Source organism: Nycticebus coucang, chromosome 8 (genome assembly GCF_027406575.1).
Source record: "Nycticebus coucang isolate mNycCou1 chromosome 8, mNycCou1.pri, whole genome shotgun sequence".
Classification (NCBI taxonomy): Eukaryota; Metazoa; Chordata; class Mammalia; order Primates; family Lorisidae; genus Nycticebus; species Nycticebus coucang.
Window position 1 is genome coordinate 83,254,387 of NC_069787.1, and position 16,682 is coordinate 83,271,068.

Sequence of the window (16,682 nt, forward strand, 5' to 3'; positions counted from 1 at the left end):
TGGACATTGATATTAAATCCTGAAACATTACTGTATTTTTTGATGACTTCTAGGAGTCTTATGGTTGAGTCTTTGGGGTTCTCTAAGTATAAGATCATGTCGTCAGCAAAGAGGGAGAGTTTGACCTCCTCTGCTCCCATTTGGATTCCCTTTATTTCCTTGTCTTGCCTAATTGTATTGGCTAGAACTTCCAGCACTATGCTGAATAGTAAAGGTGACAGAGGACAACCTTGTCTGGTTCCAGATCTAAGAGGAAAAGCTTTCAGTTTTACTCAATTCAGTAAAATACTAGCTGTGGGTTTGTTACAGATAGCTTCAATCAGTTTTAGAAATGTGCCACCTATGCCTATACTCTTCAGTGTTCTAATTAGAAAAGGATGCTGGATTTTATCAAATGCTTTTTCTGCATCTATTGAGAGGATCATGTGATCTTTATTTTTGCCTCTGTTAATATGGTGGATAATGTTTATGGACTTCCGTATGTTAAACCAGCCTTGCATCCCTGTGATGAAGCTTACTTGATCATGATGAATGACTTTTTTGATGATAAGCTGTAATCTATTGGCTAGGATTTTGTTGAGAATTTTCGCATCTATATTCATGAGTGAGATTGGTCTGAAATTCTCCTTTTTGTTTGGGTCTTTTCCTGGTTTTGGTATCAGGGTGATGTTTGCTTCATAGAATGTGTTGGGGAAGATTACTTCTTCCTCAATTTTTTGGAATAATTTCTGCAGTACAGGAATAAGCTCTTCCTTGAAGGTTTGATAGAATTCTGGAGTGAAGCCATCTGGACCAGGGCACTTTTTGGTTGGAAGATTTTTTATTGTTTCTTTGATCTCAGTGCTTGAAATTGGTCTGTTCAGGAGGTCTATTTCTTCCTGGCTAAGTCTAGGGAGAGGGTGTGATTCCAAATATTGATCCATTTCCTTCACATTGTCAAATTTCTGGGCATAGAGTTTCTGGTAGTATTCAGAGATGATCTCTTGTATCTCTGTGGGATCAGTTGTCATTTCCCCTTTATCATTTCTGATTGAGGTTACTAGAGATTTTACTTTTCTATTTCTTGTTAGTCTGGCCAATGGTTTATCTATTTTATTTATTTTTTCAAAAAACCAACTCCTTGTTTCATTAATTTTCTGAATGATTCTTTTGTTTTCTTTTTTTTTTTTTTTTTTTTTTTTTTTTTTTTTTTTTTTTTTTTTTTTATTATTGTTGGGGATTCATTGAGGGTACAATAAGCCAGTTACACTGATTGCAATTGTTAGGTAAAGTCCCTCTTGCAATCATGTCTTGCCCCCATAAAGTGTGACACACACTAAGGCCCCACCCTCCTCCCTCCATCCTTCTTTCTGCTTCCCCACCCATAACCTTAATTGTCATTAATTGTCCTCATATCAAGATTGAGTACATAGGATTCATGCTTCTCCATTTTTGTGATGCTTTACTAAGAATAATGTCTTCCACTTCCATCCAGGTTAATACGAAGGATGTAAAGATTCTTTTGTTTTCAATTTCATTGATCTGTGATTTATTTTTGGATATTTCTTTTCTTCTACTGAGTTTAGGCTTAGATTGTTCTTCTTTTTCCAAATCCATAAGATGGCTTGTGAGATTGTTGATGCACTCTCTTTCTGTTTTTCAAATGTAGGCATCTAAAGCGATAAATTTTCCTCCCAAAACTGCTTTTGCAGTATCCCACAGGTTTTGGTAGCTTGTGTCTTCGTTGTTGTTATGCTCAAGGAAGTTAATGATTTCCTGTTTTATTTCTTCCTTCACCCATCTGTTATTCAACAGAAGATTGTTTAATTTCCATGCCTTTGTGTGGGGTCGAGCGTTTTTGTTAGAGTTGAGTTCCACCTTTAGTGCCTTATGGTCTGAGAAGATACAAGGTAAAATTTCAATTCTTTTGATTCTGTTGATATTTGTTTTGTGTCCTAGAATATGATCAATTTTGGAGAATGTTCCATGGGGTGATGAGAAGAATGTATATTCTTTATCTTTGGGATGGAGTGTTCTATATGCGTCTATCAAGCACAGTTGTTCTAGGGTCTCATTTCAATCTCTTATATCTTTGTTTAATTTCTGTTTAGAGGATCTGTCCAGCTCTGTAAGAGGAGTGTTAAAGTCCCCTGTTATGATGGTATTATCAGATATCATATTGCTCAGACTGAGTAAGGTCTGTTTCAAGAATCTGGGAGCATTTAAATTGGGTGCATAAATATTTAGAATTGAAACATCTTCTTGTTGTCTTTTTCCCTTGACCAATATAAAGTGACCATCTTTGTCTTTTTTGACTTTAGTTGCTTTAAATCCACATGTATCTGAAAATAAGATTGCAACTCCTCTTTTCTTCTGAATTCCATTTGCCTGAAAAATTGTCTTCCAACCCTTGACTCGGAGCTTTAATTTGTCTTTTGAAGCTAGGTGTGTTTCTTGCAGACAGCAAATGGATGGCTTGTGTTTTTTAATCCAGTCAGCCAATCTATGTCTGTTCAGTGGGGAATTCAAGCCATTAACATTTATTGAGATAATTGATAAGTGTGGTAGTATTCTATTCATCTTATTTTGTGAGAGTCCATTGCTTAGATTTATCTTTTGCATCAGTGTGGAGGTTAGGTTCTGTTCTTTAATTTCTGAGTTCTTACTTTGCTGCTGATCCATTGTGGTGGTCAGTGTGCAGAACAGGTTGAAGTATTTCCTGTAGAGCTGGTCTTGTTGTGGCGAATTTCCTCAATGTTTGTATATCCGTAAATGATTTGATTTCTCCGTCAATTTTGAAGCTTAGCTTAGCAGGGTACAGAATTCTGGGCTGGAAATTGTTCTGTTTAAGTAGATTAAAGGTAGATGACCATTGTCTTCTTGCTTGGAAAGTTTCATTAGAGAAGTCTGTGGTCACTCTGATGGATTTGCCCTTATAGGTCAACTGGCGCTTACTCCTGGCAGCTTGCAGAATCTTTTCTTTTGTCTTTACTTTGGACAGGTTCATCACAATGTGTCCTGGAGAAGCTCGGTTAGAGTTGAGGCGACCTGGGGTCTGATATCCCTCTGAAAGCAGTGTGTCAGAATCTTTGGTGATATTTTGGAAATTTTCTTTTATAATATTCTCTCGTATGGCTTCCATTCCTCTGGGGCATTCTTCTTCCCCTTCTGGAATTCCTATAACTCGTATGTTGGAACGCTTCATAAAGTCCCATAATTCTGACAGTGAATGTTCTACTTTCTCTCTCTTCTTTTCTGCCTCTTTTACTATCTGAGTTATCTCAAGAACTTTGTCTTCTACCTCTGAAATTCTTTCTTCTGCATGGTCTAAGCTGTTGCTGATACTTTCCATTGCATCTTTAAGTTCCCTAATTGACTGTTTCATTTCATTCAGCTCTGCTATATTCTTTTTATATTCTTCATATCGTTCATGTCTTATTTGATTCTGTTTTTGGATTTCCTTTTGGTTATTTTCCACTTTATCAGCAGTTTCCTTCATTGTTTCCATCATTTCTTTCATTGTTTTCATCATGTCTATTCTAAATTCCCTTTCTGTTATTCCTAACATTTCTTTTCAGGTGGAATCCTCTGCAGTAGCTACCTCATGGTCCCTTGGCAGGGTTGTTCTGGACTGGTTCTTCATGTTGCCTGGAGTTTTCTGCTAATTCTTCCTCATGAGTGATTTCTTTTATCTGTTTCCTTGCCCTAATTTTCCTTTCACTTCCTCTTGCTTTTTAAGTTCTAATGCCTGTGGACTAAGGGTTAGATGAGTCCTTTTGGTACAGGACTAGAAGGGTGAGAAGATTGAAGAGCAAGAAAGGGATGAAAGAAAGGAGAACTGAGTGAAAAGAAAAAAAAATAGAGAAAGGAGAGGGGATGGGTAAAAGGAATATTGACAAAAAGAAGAGAGGCACAGAAATAGGGAGACAGAGCAATATAGGTGTACAGTAGGGTACTTTGACACAACCTTAAAAAAAAACAAAAAACACCTTCTGGGGGTGCCCAGTTGGGTGGTTCCCTTGAGGTCAGCAGCTCTTTGCTAACCTGATCAGACACAGTACCCCACCTCCACCAAGTAGAGAGGAAAGACAAAAATGCTATAAATCAAACCAAAACAAGCAAACAGAAAGCTTTATGGGATAAAATTGGGTGGAAAAACTAAATAAGAGCAGTGGAAACAGTAGCAAAAAATTCTACTAGAAACTTTTTCTAGTAGAAAAAGGTTCTAGTTATTAAAAAAGGCAGCAATGGGAAATTATAATTAAACTAGAAAAATTGAGAAAGAAAAAAGATCTGTACAGAAAAGGTTGAAATTAAAAAACAAAACAACATCAACAGCATCAAAATAAACAAACAAAAAAAACAAAGAAAAAACAAAACACAACCAAAAACAAAGCAGTATGTATATGTCGTTGAATATTGTCTGGGCAACACGTGGTCTTCTGGGGTATGAGACATTAATCAATGTTCTGATACGACTTGAGGCTGCTGATTTATCAAACCCCAGCAGGTAGACACCCTAAATCTCTCTTCAGCCCACTTAAAAGGGACTTTGAACTTGTAAACTTGCTGAGCAGAAGCCTTCCCAGTAAAGTGCTTGTTGCTGGAATCACTGCTGAAGTGGCTATCCACTTACCCAGTGTGCCAAAACTGGTCTCACTCTGCCCCTGAGGGTTAGGGCTGCAAGGTGGCTCAGACCCCACCCTTAGGCTACTTGGTGCTGGGTTACCAGCTCCCACCCGATTCTAGCTCTGCAACCCTGAGGGCGGAGCTTGCCGGGGCAGATTGCTCACCATGGCACCCTGTGGCCCACAGCCAAACACTATTAGCTCCGTCTGGCTAAGCGGCTCAGACTGGAGCCCTAGACAACGGCCAATGTTCTCCACATTCCCGCTCAGGCTCTCCCCAAGGCAGCTCAACTGAGTGCCAAGTCCAAAGACACCAAAACAGTTCACAGGTAAGGCCTTTCCGGTTTGCAGTCTCACTGCTACTGAACTTATAGTTCGGGCGGGTTGAGACCGATTGAACACACGCAACCACTTGCCATTTTTCCACTGTTTTAGTCCTCCTCTTGGGGTCCAGAAGTCTCTCGCTGACTCTCTGTATCCTCGCAGGGGTGATGATAGGCAGATCCCACCAGCCAGAGATGCCTGGAGTCCTATCTCCCCGGACTCACAGTGCCCAGACGCAAGGAAGCTGTTACTCTGCCGCCATCTTGCTCTCCTCCTCGGATCAAATGTTTTATGGAAGGGAGAGAAAGAATCAATGATGAAGAGAAGTCGGGGTAGCTAGTAATGAGCAGAAAGGACAAAAACATTGCAAAAAAATGTGAAATTGTGTATCAAAATCTCTGACTGACTCTGAGAAGCATATCAGACCAAGTAAACCTCAATACAGAAAAAAGAAAATCTTAACTTAATCTTGGCATGAGAAAGGTGTGTGCAAAAATGGTCCCCAAGAAGCTTACCAATAAACAAAGGCAAAGAGCTCACGCTGCACTGTGCAGGAGTTTGTAGCCAGTAAAGAAATAACTGTATTGGAACATGCTCCCTACTCACCTGATCTGGTCCCCAATAACCTTTGTCTTTACCCCCAAATGAAGAAAGTATTGAAAGAAAGACATTTTATAACATTCCTGACATATAGGGTAATATCACAACAACTCTGATGGCCATCCAGAAAAAGAATTCCAAAATTGCTTTGAAGGGTGGACTAGGTGCTGGTATCAGTGCAGAGCTCCCAAGAAGAGGTACTTTGAAGGTGACTGTAGTGATATTCAGCAAAGAGTTATGTAGCATGATTTTAAGGAGGAATTTGTGAACTTAATTGTCAGACCTCGGAAACAATTTTATTGAATAGATTAATGAAGAAAAAGTGTATAATTATATTAGATGCAGAAAATGCATTCAACAAAATTTAACAATGATTCATTTTTTAAGCAAAATCCTAAGAAAAATTGCAACTTCCTTTAACAAAGAAAATCTATCCCACCCCCTGAGGTCCTATGAGGGAAACCTCAGAATTATTTCGTTTAAAACAAGAGGGAAGACAAACATGCCAATAATCACTTATTCAACATTAAACTGGTGGCCTTCGCCAGTGCAATAAGAAAAGGAAATTAAAAGCATAAAGATTGAAAAGATAATAAAACCCTAAAGATACTACAGTTAGAAACAACATGAGAAATTAATCATGTAGCTGTGTATAATGTGAATATATATGAGACAATTGCATTTCTGTGAGCACCAAACAATTATAAAATATAATTTGTAAAAATACACCATTCAGTTGGGCACAGTGGCTCACACATGCAATCCTATGCACTTTGGGAGGCTGGGGCAGGTGGATAGCTCCAGCTCAGGAGTTCGAGATCAGCCTGAGCTAGAGTGAGACCCCTAACTTTACTAAAAATTGAAAAACCAGCTGGGTGTTGTGGCTGGAGCCTGTAGTTCTAGGTCCTCTGGAAACTGAGGCAAGAGAATCACTGAACCCTGGAGTTTGAACCCACAAGTTGAACCTTGTGAGCTAGGTTGATGTCATTGCACTCTAGCTTGGGCAAGAGAGGGAGATTCTATCTATTTATCTATCTAAGTAAATAAATAAATAAAATATACCATTCAATGAAAAAATCTTCAAACTCACTCAAAATTGGAGAAATACAAACTACAGTAATACCAAGAGAACATTTCTCACCTATCACATTGTCAAAAATTAGAAATATGAGAACACATCTTGGTGGAGAGGCTGCAAGGAATTAAGTTCTTTCATACATTGCTGATGGGACTATACACTGGTACAATCCTTCTGAAGGAAAATTTGGAAATATCTAATATGTGAGAAAGAGTTAACCCTGACTTGTATGCACACTGTCAGTCTTGACACTCAGCAGGTTTGCTTGAGTGACTTATGCTGCCATTGAGTGTTTTGCCTGCTTGGAGCCTTGAATACCAATGTACCAACTTGTCTAGATAGTTTGTGCTTTATGCTGAACAACTCCTTTCCTTCCTGAGGTTTGAAATTAGGCCATAAATTTCAGTCACTGTAGGTAGTCTTAAAGACACTGCGTGCTTATGTAACCAATCCCCAGTAAAAACTCTGGATTCTTTTAGGCTCAAGGAGGTTACCTAGCAGAAAATATTTCATATATCTTGCTGTAGCTCATTGCTAGAAGAGAAAGCGCATTCTGTGTAATTGCACTGGAAGAGGTCTATTTGAATGTTAACTGGTATCCTCTAAAGTTCATGTAATGTGCCTTTTCCCTTTATTGACCTTGCATTATACCCTTCTGCTGTAATAAATTGTAGTAGTTAGTATAATAACTTTTCAGGCCTGCAAATGGTTCTAAGGGTGGTCTGGGAGACCACTGACACATCTAAAAAAATTCATACAAGGCTAAGCACAATGGCTCATGCTTGTAATCAAAGAGAATTTTGGGAGGCAGAGGTAGGAGGATCACTTGAGGCCAAGAGTTGAGACCAGCCTGGGCAACATAGCAAGACCTGACTCTACCAAAAATAAAATAAAATAATGAAAGATAATCTATATATATTGTATACACTTACTTTCTGACTTAGCAATTCCACATCAGGGAATTTACCCTGGAGATACACTTTCAACTCCAAGAAAACATAGGTGTACTGGTTTATTTTCTGCAGCTTTGATTGTATTCTAAACTGTTGGAATCAACCTAAAAGTTCATATATAGAAGACAGGTTAAATAAACAGTGTGGTATATCCACACAGTACAATATTATGATGTTGCAAAAAAGATAAGGAAAATTTTAATGAACTGATAGGGAATCAGTTTTCAGGCCATGTTGGTAAGTAAAAAAAATCAATTTGCTCAATGGTATCTATAGTAAGCTACCCTTCATATAATAAATGAGGAAATAAAAGAATGTGTATTGCTTGGTTGTGAAAAAAATACAAGAGTAAGTCACATACTAATGCACTGGTTATCTATGAGGGTGAGTGGGTGGGAATTGGTGAAAAGAATGGGGTGACTAGGATGGGAAGGGATGGACCTTTCTCTAAGTAAAGCTTTTTGTGTAATTCTGACTCTTAGAGCAATTGATTAAAACCAACAAGGATGAAGAGGAGAGTCAAACAGTAACAAATAAATGTAACTGTAATACAAAGAAACACCATAATCACATTGAAGAGGGTGGGGAATAAACGAACTAACCCAGGTAACTTTGAAAAGCAGCCTATTTATTATATATTGGAAACCGAAGGATGAAAAGACCTCCTTACACAAATATTGTTACCCTGTGAGTGAATTTTTCATACGATGGGTTTGCAAGTCTGAAACTACTTTATGTGTAGACTGGATTTAAGTGTAAATAAGTAACTGTATTGTAGATAATAGAACTAGGTTTCTATCAGACAAAGGTGTTACAAGTAAGTACGGGGAAGTCCACAATGAAAATGAAGAGTGTGGGGCAGCACCTGTGGCTCAAAGGAGTAGGGCGCCATATGTCGGAGGTGGTGGGTTCAAATCCAACCTGGGCCAAAAAAAAAAAAAATGAAGAGTGTGGTACTGGATTCAAATGAAAGGTATCAGAATGAAGTTCATGATAGACAGATATGGAGATGTATCCATGGATAATTTCTAGTTCTGCCCATTGCACTGGTCTAGACACAGTAACTTTGGCAGCAATGAGCACGCCTTGTACTCAGATCTTAGTTACTAAATAAGAGAACAGGGTTGTTTAGAGAAATGGTTGATTCCAGGCTGGAGTAGGCAAAGTACAAGGTAATTATTAAATATCTTGTGGTGCCAGAAAGTATGGTGGTGCCCCTAATAATGGGGGCCTGTCAAGAGGAGACAGGATCCAAACTGAAGGAGTCACCAGGGGCCAAGTGCAGGACAATTTCAGCAACAAAATAATAGTAATACAGTGTAACTCATATGATGAATACATGAATCCATAACAATAAAAATAAATAATTGAATAAATAAGAAAAAAGAGACAGCTTTTCATTACTTTGGAATTCTACAATAATTAATGTAGAAGGAATGATAGAAATACAATATCCCCATTTGGCAAGCACCACAGTTATGACCGTTGTAGGAGAAATCATTGATGCCGCCCGGCTCCGCAGTACGCACGGCGGCCGCGGCGTTCGCGGTCCCTCGGGTGAAGCAGAAAGCGGGAGCTACTCGGAGAGGGAGCGAAGAGCCGGGCTGAGGCGGCGCCGTCACTGCGGGAAACACCTCCCAGTCAGCGCGCCCGCGGCCACGGCGAGCCCGAGAGCCGGCTGTGTCGCTGAGGTGGAGCGAGAACGTTCAGGAACCCGAAGAGGCGCCGGGGGAGCCGCCTTCCTCTGCCTCAGAACGGCGTGAGTCGGAGAGTTGGAACATTATCCAGTATATTAATGTCTTATTGATAATGGCAGAACATCCACCCCCACTGGATACTACCCAGATTTTAAGCAGTGATATTTCTCTTCTGTCTGCCCCTATTGTAAGTGCAGATGGAACACAACGGGTTATTTTGGTACAAGTTAACGCGGGGGAAGCCTTTACAATAAGAAGAGAAGATGGACAGTTTCAGTGCATTACAGCACAGACATCACTTTTGCAGCAGGAATCATGTAGCTACCCCCCACTGCCTACTCAGCACCTTTAGGAGTGACGGTCTTTACCACATACCAAGGTCCTGCTCAGGTTCCAATGATGTCCCCAAATGGTTCTGTGCCTCCTGGATACGTCCCACAGGTTATTGAAGACAATGGTGTTCCAAGAGTTGTTGTGGTTCCTCAGGCACCAGAGTTTCACCCTGGTGGTCACACGGTCATTCACCGTTCTTCACACCCTCCCCTGCCTGGTTTCAGTCCTGTCCCAACCATGATGCCCCCTCCACCACGTCATATGTACTCACCAGTGACTGGAGATGGAGATAATGGCCACAGAGTATATGCCACAGTATCAGTTTTCACAAGTCCATGGAGATGTAGAGGCTCACTCTACACATGGAAGATCCAACTTTAGAGATGAAAGATCTAGTAAAACGTATGAACGTTTGCAGAAAAAATTAAAGGATCACCAAAGAACACAGAAAGATAAAATGAGCAGTCCACCATCATCAGCCCAGAAATGCCCTTCTCCCACAAATGAACATAATGGACTTATAAAAGGGCAAATGCTAGTGGTGTAAACACAGGATCAGCAAAAAACAAATCAGGGAAGGGGAAAGGTGGTACACAAGTTGACACAGAAATTGAAGAAAAAGATGAAGAAACTAAGGCATTTGAAGCACTTCTTTCCAACATTATCAAACCGGTGGTCTCAGATATCCAGGCAAGGACAGTAGTACTTACTTAGTCCCCACCCTTCAGCTTTGTGAATGGTGAAACAGATGAATCTACTGTACCAGAGCTCTATGGTTATGAAGATCTGGTCTCAAATACTGGAAAATATGGGAAGTACAAAAGTGTTTATGTAGGAGAAGAAACAAGCATCACTTTAAATGATCTCAAGCCAGCCGCAGATTACCACGCAAAAGTCCAGGCAGAATACAATTCTATAAAGGGAACTCCTTCAGAAGCTGAAAGCTTTACTACCTTGAGCTGTGAACCTGATACACCTAATCCACCAAGGATAGCCAATCGGACCAAAAAGTCACTCACTTTGCAGTGGAAGGCACCAAGTGACAATGGTTCAAAAATCCAAAGCTTTATTTTAGAATGGGATGAAGGAAAAGGAAATGGAGAATTTTATCAGTATTACATGGGCTCACGGAAACAATTTAAAATTACTAAACAGGCACGCGGCCTTCAGACATATGAAAAAATGCTCATCATCTTTAATCAGAGAAATGCAAATCAAAACTACTTTGAGATACCATCTAACTCCAGTGAGACTAGCCTATATCACAAAATCCCAAGACCAGAGATGTTGGCGCGGATGTGGAGAAAAGGGAACACTTTTGCACTGCTGGTGGGAATGCAAATTAATACATTCCTTTTGGAAAGAGATATGGAGAACACTTAGAGATCTAAAAATAGATCTGCCATTCAATCCTGTAATCCCTCTACTGGGCATATACCCAGAAGACCAAAAAGCACATCATAACAAAGATATTTGTACCAGAATGTTTATTGCAGCTCAATTCATAATTGCTAAGTCATGGAAGAAGCCCAAGTGCCCATCGATCCATGAATGGATTAATAAATTGTGGTACATGTACACCATGGAATATTATGCAGCCTTAAAGAAAGATGGAGACTTTACCTCTTTCATGTTTACATGGATGGAGTTGGAACATATTCTTCTTAGTAAAGTATCTCAAGAATGGAAGAAAAAGTACCCAATGTACTCAGACCTACTATGAAACTAATTTAGGGTTTGCACACGAAAGCTATAACCCAGTTACAACCTAAGAATAGGGGGAAGGGGGAAAGGGAGGGGAGGGGGGAGGGGGTAGAGGGAAGGGGATTGGTGAGAATACACCAGCGGTGCATCTTACAAGGGTATATGTGAAACTTGGTAAATGGTCTGTAAAGCTAGTGAATGATGCCCCATGATCATATCAATGTACACAGCTATGATTTAACTAAAAATAAATAAATAAAATAAAATAAAATTACTAAACTGTCACCAGCAATGGGCTGCAAATTTAGATTATCTGCCAAAAATGACTATGGTACAAGTGGTTTTAGTGAAGAAGTCTTGTATTACACCTCAGATTGTGCCCCTTCTACACCAGCAAGTCCTGTGTTAACAAAGGCTGGAGTTACTTGGTTATCCTTACAATGGAGTAAACCCTCAGGAACGCCATCAGATGAAGGAATTTCTTACATTTTAGAGATGGAGGAAGAAACTTCAGGATATGGTTTTAAGTCCAAATACAATGGAGAAGATCTTGCTTACACTTACAACCTAAGAATAGGGGGAAGGAGGAAAGGGTGGGAAGGGAGGGGGGAGGTGAGTAGAGGGAGGGGCATTGAAAGGATCACACCTGTGGTGCATCTTACAAGGGTATATGTTTGGTAAATGTGGAATGTAAATGTCTTAGCAAAGTAAATAAGAAAATGCCAGGAGGGCTATGTCAACTAATGTGATGAAAATGTGTCAAATGGTCTATGAACCAAGTGTATGGTGCCCCATGATCATATTGATGTACACAGCTATGATTTAATAAAAAAAAAAGAAAAATCTCAGTGGTAGTACTAAGTATAAATTTAAGGTTATTGCTTACAATTCAGAAGGCAAAAGTAATCCAAGTGAAGTAGTAGAATTTACTACCTGCCCTGATAAACCAGGAGTACCTGTTAAGCCTTCAGTTAAAGGAAAGATCCATTCTCACAGTTTTAAAATTACTTGGGATCCACCAAAAGATAATGGAGGGGCAGCCATTAATAAATATGTAGTGGAAATGGCAGAAAGTTCTAATGGAAACAAATGGGATATGATATACAGTGGCCCTACCAGGGAACATCTCTGAGATCGTCTGAATCCTGGCTGTTTCTACTGTTTACGGGTTTACTGCATCAGTGATGGAGGACAGAGTGCGGTCTCTGAATCTTTGCTGGTGCAGACGCCAGCTGTGCCTCCTGGCCCATGCCTCCCTCCCAGATTACAGGGTAGACCCAAAGCAAAAGAAATACAGTTACGATGGGTACCCCCTCTGGCTGATGGTGGATCACCCATTTCCTGTTATGGTGTGGAAATGTGTCCTATAGAAAAAGATGAACCCAGAGACATTTACCAAGGTACTGAATTAGAATGTACAGTGAGCAACCTTCTTCCTGGAAAGACAAGCAGCTTCAGACTGCATGCTGCTAACAAAATGGGGTTTGGACCATTTTCAGAAAAATATGATGTTACTACAGCCCCTGGGCCACCAGATCAGTGTAAACCCCCCCTCAAGTGACATGCAGATCTGCAACGTGTGCACAAGTGAATTGGGAGGTTCCTTTGAGTAATAGAACAGATGTCACTGAATATCGACTGGAGTGGGGAGAAGTTGAAGGAAGTATGCAGATATGTTACTGTGGGCCTGGTCTTAGTTATGAATTAAAAGGACTTTCACCAGCAACTACATATTATTGCAGAGTCCAGGCTCTGAGTGCTATGGGTGCAGGCCCTTTCAGTGAAGTGGTAGCCTGTGTGACTCCAACATCAGTTCCTGCTATTGTGACTTGTCTTCAAGAAATAAATGATGATGATGATATAGAAGAGCCTCATTATTCCCCTTCTACTCGCCTTGCGATAAGCTGGGAAAAGCCTTGTGACCATGGTTCAGAAATCCTTGCCTACAGCATAGACTTTGGAGATAAACAGCCCTTGACAATGGAAAGGTCACGACCTATATTATAGACAATCTGCAACGAGACACAACATACAGAATACGAATTCAAGCCTTGACTAGCCTTAGAGCTGGTCTGTTCAGCCATATGATAAAGTTAAAAACTAAGCCGTTCCCTCCTGATCCACCTCGTCTGGAATGCATTGCCTTTAGCCACCAGAACCTTAAGCTGAAATGGGAAGAAGGAACCCCAAAGACATTGTCAACAGGTTCTATTCAGTACCACCTTCAGATGGAGGATAAAAATGGAAGGTTTGTATCCTTATACAGAGGACCGTGTCATACACACAAAATACAAAGACTTAATGAGTCCATGTCCTATAAATTCTGTATTCAAGCCTGTAATGAAGCTGGAGAAGGTCCCCTCTCTCAAGAATGTATTTTTACTACTCCAAAATCTGTCCCGGCTGCCTTGAAATCCTCCCAAATAAAGAAAATAAACGATCACATTTGTGAAATTACATGGGAATGTTTACAGCCAATGAAAGGTGATCCAGTTATTTGCAGTCTTCAAGTTATGGTGGGAAAAGGTTCGGAATTCAAACAGATTTACAAAGCTCCTGACTCTTCATTTTGGTATTCCAGTCTTCAGCTAAACTGTGAATACCACTTCCGTGTGTGTGCCATCCGCCAATGCCAAGACCCTGTGGGGCACCAGGACCTCGTTGGTCCCTATAGCACCACCGTTCTCTTCATCTCTCAGAGGACTGAGCCATCAGCCAGCACCAACAGAGACACTGTGGAAAGCACAAGGGCCCAGCAGGCGCTCACCAATGAGCAGTGTGCGGCCGTCATCCTTGGGCTGTTCACTTTCTTTTTCATTTTGATTGCCTTTATCATTCAGTACTTCGTAATCAAGTGAAAATACAACTTTATTTTTAATGCTGTATTACATTTTATTTTGTCATGTACTAAAATTATTTCTGTATTGCTTTTACAAAAACAGTAGCATTCAGCACTGGCATTGAGACTATAGCACATCATTTCCTCCATTTTCAGTGCTTACATTGTTAGGTAGAGGCTGGCACTTTATTAGAATGCAAGCCACAGAAGTATCAAATTTGGGGGTTTTGTTTGTTTGGGACTTTTTTCCTCCCCCCCTTTTTTTCTCGATATGCCTTCCTGTGAAACAAACTTTTTAAGAGAAAACAATTTATAATTGATATTCTGACCAGTCAGCATGAGTGTAATAACCTGATCTGTTTCTTTTAAAATTATTAGCAAGTAAAAAATTCAGAACGACTAGAATTTACACTAATACATTTATATGAAAATGTTAAAGTCGGATGCTGTGAAAGCAATCTAGTGCTATATTTCTGCCTCCTCATTTGTCTTAATTATTTGGTAAGTGGGATTATGATGAGTAACTGGAGGGGCTTAGCAAACAAAAACTGGATGAATATGCATGGACAAAAGCTTCTTGTCTGATAAATGTGGAGTTCTTCATTACAAGTATATATTCATGAATCCACAGAGAAGTCATTTAAATAAAGTACAGACAGCTTATTTGGCCTAAAAATATTTTAATGTTTGCTCAGAAAGTAACTTTTCAGGCCTTAAGGACATGGAAAAGAACAGAGGACTTTTAGATAGTTACTTTTTAAAAAATAATCATAAAAATCAATTGAATTTCAAGCATATTTGGCTTCTTGTGACCTTTGAACTATTCATATATATGTATGTGTATAGAGATGTACACGTTCACATATGGCACATATATAAACTGTGTGGAAATTGTATAACACACACAGCTCACTCCATCTATCTAGCGTAGGCTTATTTTGAAGAACTCCTGCAAGTTTTTGCTGCTTCTCCCATAACTACTGCCATCACCATCAGAATTCATAATCAAACCTAACCTTTTTGTTTGAGGCACCAAATCTGAAGACAAACTAATTTGCACCAGTAAATTTCAAGCTGCTTTCTTTCTTAAAAAAAAAAAAAAAACAACTAATGTTTAATGTATAATGTCTGTTTGGATACTGTTCCAAAGTGTTGATTGCATGTGGTTAATGTTGCATAGAGCACTTTGCAATTGCGTAATCATCAATGTTTCGTGAGCTTGCGTTTGTGAGTTATTGGATGATCAGACTGAATCTTGTCAAGTATCACAATGTACATCTTGCCTGGATGTCAATGACTACCAGTAGTAATATAGTTTGTAAAAATTCTTGTTTTATAATACCAGTTATCTATGAAACACCTGTAACTAGCTTTTTAATTTATTTGAATTTTAGGATAGTGAATCACTAATCTTTAGTTGCCGAGGTCAGCATTTTAGTGATTACTAAGCACTTCTGTCAGTCCTGGAAAAAAGCAATGTATGTTTTGTGCTTTGAAAAATCTCTGAAGAATTTCCCTTATAATAGAATGGGCATGTAGTGTAATTGTTTTATGTCAAATGATCTGTGCTATAGAAAAAACATTAACCTTTGTTCAAAAAAGAAATGGATAAACTTGGCCTTTCTGAGTGGTAAGAATGACCTGTCACTATAATATATTGTATGTTTACATTTTATTTAAATCTGGTATCTTATATATACGGTAATGACCTTTCCCCAAAAGAACAGTGATTGTGTTTGCTTTCTAGAAACTTCTCTAAAGTGCCACATTTGGCAGTACAAAAGAGTTTTGAGTGTAATAGCCCCGAGATTTCTATATAGTCGAATGTCTAAAATGGTTAAATGTGCCACTGTGTCAAGTTACAGTGGCTTATGTTTTTTATAGTAATTCAAATGAACTTCCTATTTTTGATAGTAAATGTCATTTAATAGTGTACTTTCCATTTGAGCCTCACTGCAAAATTAGTGCAGAGGAGAAAACAATTTTTAACGTAATCTTGATTTTACCTCATATACTGTACATTCCAAAAACTCTAAACTTTTTAAAGATTATAGATACACTACCAAGCATATCACCTTGAAATTGTATATGGTTGAACTTCATACAAATGAAAAAGTATCTCATAAAAATACATAAACTATGTAGCAAAGTATCTTTAAAATCCATGGAAAATAAAAGTTATATCTTTTTTTGAAAAAAATCATTGATGCATATTAAAATTAGAGGATGGAAATATGATGAGAAACAGATATTTGAATAATCTCAAAGTATCTTCCATAAGATACCTGTTATTTACAAAAGAGAAAATAATTACATAGTGAAGAAACTTGGCTGGTAGGACTTTAATCTAGTGATCAAAATTAAAATTGCCAGCCTGGTGTGGTGCCTCACACCTATACCTGCAAACCTAGCACTGCAAGAGGCCGAGGAGGGTAGATTGTCTGAGCTCAGGAGTAAAGACCAGCCTGAACAAGAGTGAGATCCTGTCTTTACCAAAAATAGAAAAATTAGCCAATAGTCCGAGCTACTTGGGAGGCTGAGGCAATA

The 16,682-nt window shown here is 39.1% G+C and overlaps 1 protein-coding gene across 1 annotated transcript; it reads left to right on the forward strand.

The window, feature by feature from the left end:
* Positions 1–9,069: 9,069 nt before the first annotated feature.
* LOC128591907 (fibronectin type-III domain-containing protein 3A-like) lies at positions 9,070–14,154 on the forward strand. Its single transcript, XM_053599690.1, is given in 8 exon segments — positions 9,070–9,544; positions 9,637–9,883; positions 9,885–10,119; positions 10,122–10,731; positions 11,563–11,860; positions 12,135–12,842; positions 12,845–13,274; positions 13,277–14,154. Coding segments are annotated over 8 exon segments (3,579 nt in total). The 5' UTR covers positions 9,070–9,371.
* Positions 14,155–16,682: the final 2,528 nt, after the last annotated feature.